The 2,554-nt window shown below is 42.2% G+C and overlaps 1 protein-coding gene across 1 annotated transcript in view; it reads left to right on the top strand.

Annotated features, from left to right (window-relative positions):
• The window catches only part of LOC115245695, a 2,870-nt gene extending 2,429 nt beyond the window's left edge, over window positions 1-441 (top strand). Inside the window, exon 3 of the mRNA XM_029824121.1 lies at window positions 11-441. Within this exon, the coding sequence (XP_029679981.1) occupies window positions 11-441 (431 nt within the window). The remainder of the gene's footprint in view (window positions 1-10) is intronic.
• Window positions 442-2,554: the final 2,113 nt, after the last annotated feature.

The following is a 2,554-nucleotide window of genomic DNA, read 5'->3' as shown; positions in this document are numbered from 1 at the left end:
CTCTTCCGAGCTTCATCGCCCGACGGCCAGCGAATCGCCAACGTCACCAACGCCAGCGGTGTCCGATGGCATTTTAATCCACCCGCTGCGCCGCACTTTGGAGGACTTTGGGAGGCAGCGGTGAAGTCCACTAAGCACCACCTGACGCGGGTCATCGGAGAAGCCACTCTGACGTACAAAGAATTCAGCACCTTCCTCACTCAGGTGGAGGCCTGCCTCAATTCCCGACCACTCCACGCAGTCTCGGATGATCCAGACGACTTCACCCCACTGACACCTGGACATTTTTTGATAGGCGCCCCGCTTCTCGCCGTACCGGAACCCTCACGAACAAATCAAAAGGAGTCAAATGTCACGCTGGCAACTGATTCAAAAAATGAGGGACCATTTTTAGCTAAGATGGTCCCAAGAATACTTACACGGACTCACCTCACGACCTAAGTGGCTGGGACCCGAAGAGACCCCCGACGTCGGCTCACTCTGCCTACTTCGCTCCGAGATCACACCACCAAGCCGATGGCCCCTCGCGCGAATCATCAAGCTTCACCCCGGAGACGATGGAGTCGTACGCGTAGTAACCATCCGGACACCAATCTCGGAGGGCCAGCGAATCGCCAACGTCACCAACTCCAGCGGTGTCCGGTGGCATTTTAATCCACCCGCTGCGCCGCACTTCGGAGGACTTTGGGAGGCAGCGGTGAAGTCCACTAAACACCACCTGAAGCGGGTCATGGGAAAAGCCACTCTGACGTACGAAGAATTCAGCACCTTCCTCAGTGGAGGCCTGCCTCAATTCCCGACCACTCCACGCAGTCTCGGATGATCCAGACGACTTCACCCCACTGACACCTGGACATTTTTTGATAGGCGCCCCGCTTCTCGCCGTACCGGAACCCTCACGAACAAATCAAAAGGAGTCAAATGTCACGCTGGCAACTGATTCAAAAAATGAGGGACCATTTTTAGCTAAGATGGTCCCAAGAATACTTACACGGACTCACCTCACGACCTAAGTGGCTGGGACCCGAAGAGACCCCCGACGTCGGCTCACTCTGCCTACTTCGCTCCGAGATCACACCACCAAGCCGATGGCCCCTCGCGCGAATCATCAAGCTTCACCCCGGAGACGATGGAGTCGTACGCGTAGTAACCATCCGGACACCAATCTCGGAGCTCGTTCAACCAATTACGAAACTCGTACCGCTTCCCGGCGTCACCAAGACATCGCCGCCGACACAGAACGAGTAAACCGCAGAAACGCGTATTCCTGTACTTACTCGTAAATCTGAACGCGTCAGTGAAAATGCGAGGAGCATGAAGCTAAGCGATACGTAGTACATAGCGAACGAGCGATTAGAAAGAGACAGAGCGTATGATTGTGAGAAAAAAGATACTGCAATAATGTTAGTGCGTACATGTATATTACTCTCTCACGCATGAAAGAGACGAAGATAGTACAATTATGTCTGTGTTTGTCATGTACGATTGCAGCTCTATCTATCGCGACATCACGCAACTAATCTACTGCTCTGTTTTACTCTTGAGCCTCCATCTCGCACACACACATATGCACGAAAATTTTATTTTGCAAAATCTTTTTTATAAAGCTTCTAAACTCACTTCTCTAAGCTCACTTATACTCTTTGATGAAATGCCGAGTGCGGAGTTTACTGATTAGGCACGTGCAGATTACAAATCTTTTATATTAAGTAAATGTTGACGGCACAGGCCGATAACTAAACTGTAATTTTATCATTTTTTTCCACTTTTCATATGAAAGGTAAACCTCCGCCCTCCGTTATTATGTATACTTTAATTGTGGAAAAGGATTTTTTGATATCTATAATCAAAAAAAAGATTTTGCAAAATAAAGTTTTTATCGGTAAAACAGACCCTTTGGGATCCCTTTAAAAAAAAAGTGAAAAAAAGCGCCAAGTGCACGCGCATAAGCGTCTTTTACTATAAAAGAACTCTTATACAAAATAGTGTTATTTTAATTATTTTAATACAAAAACACTGTCACATCCAAACTAAAAAACTGTTTCACAAAATAGTTGTTTTAATTTTCTACAAAAATAATGTGATATATGATAAAAATATTGCGCCAACTAATAAAAATTTATGTTACAAAATTTATTTATTATTATTTCTAATATTAAAAATTGTATCAAATTGCAATGTGATTAAAATAGTGGAACATATTTAAGTGAAAGAAATTTTTTATTAAGAAAACAAATTTCAGTATAAAATAACTTTTTAATTAGAGAAAAACTTTGCGCTGCAAAAATTCAAAATGTAAATAATACGTTAATTAGCATATGTTCAGTTTAGCAGCGCCAAGTTTTTCTCTAATTAAAAAGTTATTTTATACTGAAATTTGTTTTCTTAATAAAAAATTTCTTTCACTTAAATATGTTCCACTATTTTAATCACATTGCAATTTGATACAATTTTTAATATTAGAAATAATAATAAATAAATTTTGTAACATAAATTTTTATTAGTTGGCGCAATATTTTTATCATATATCACATTATTTTTGTAGAAAATTAAA

This window comes from Formica exsecta, unplaced genomic scaffold (genome assembly GCF_003651465.1).
Source record: "Formica exsecta isolate Colony F162 unplaced genomic scaffold, ASM365146v1 scaffold1265, whole genome shotgun sequence".
Lineage (NCBI taxonomy): Eukaryota > Metazoa > Arthropoda > Insecta > Hymenoptera > Formicidae > Formica > Formica exsecta.
Note: the sequence above shows the minus strand (reverse complement) of the source record. Positions and strands in the feature narration are given on the sequence as shown.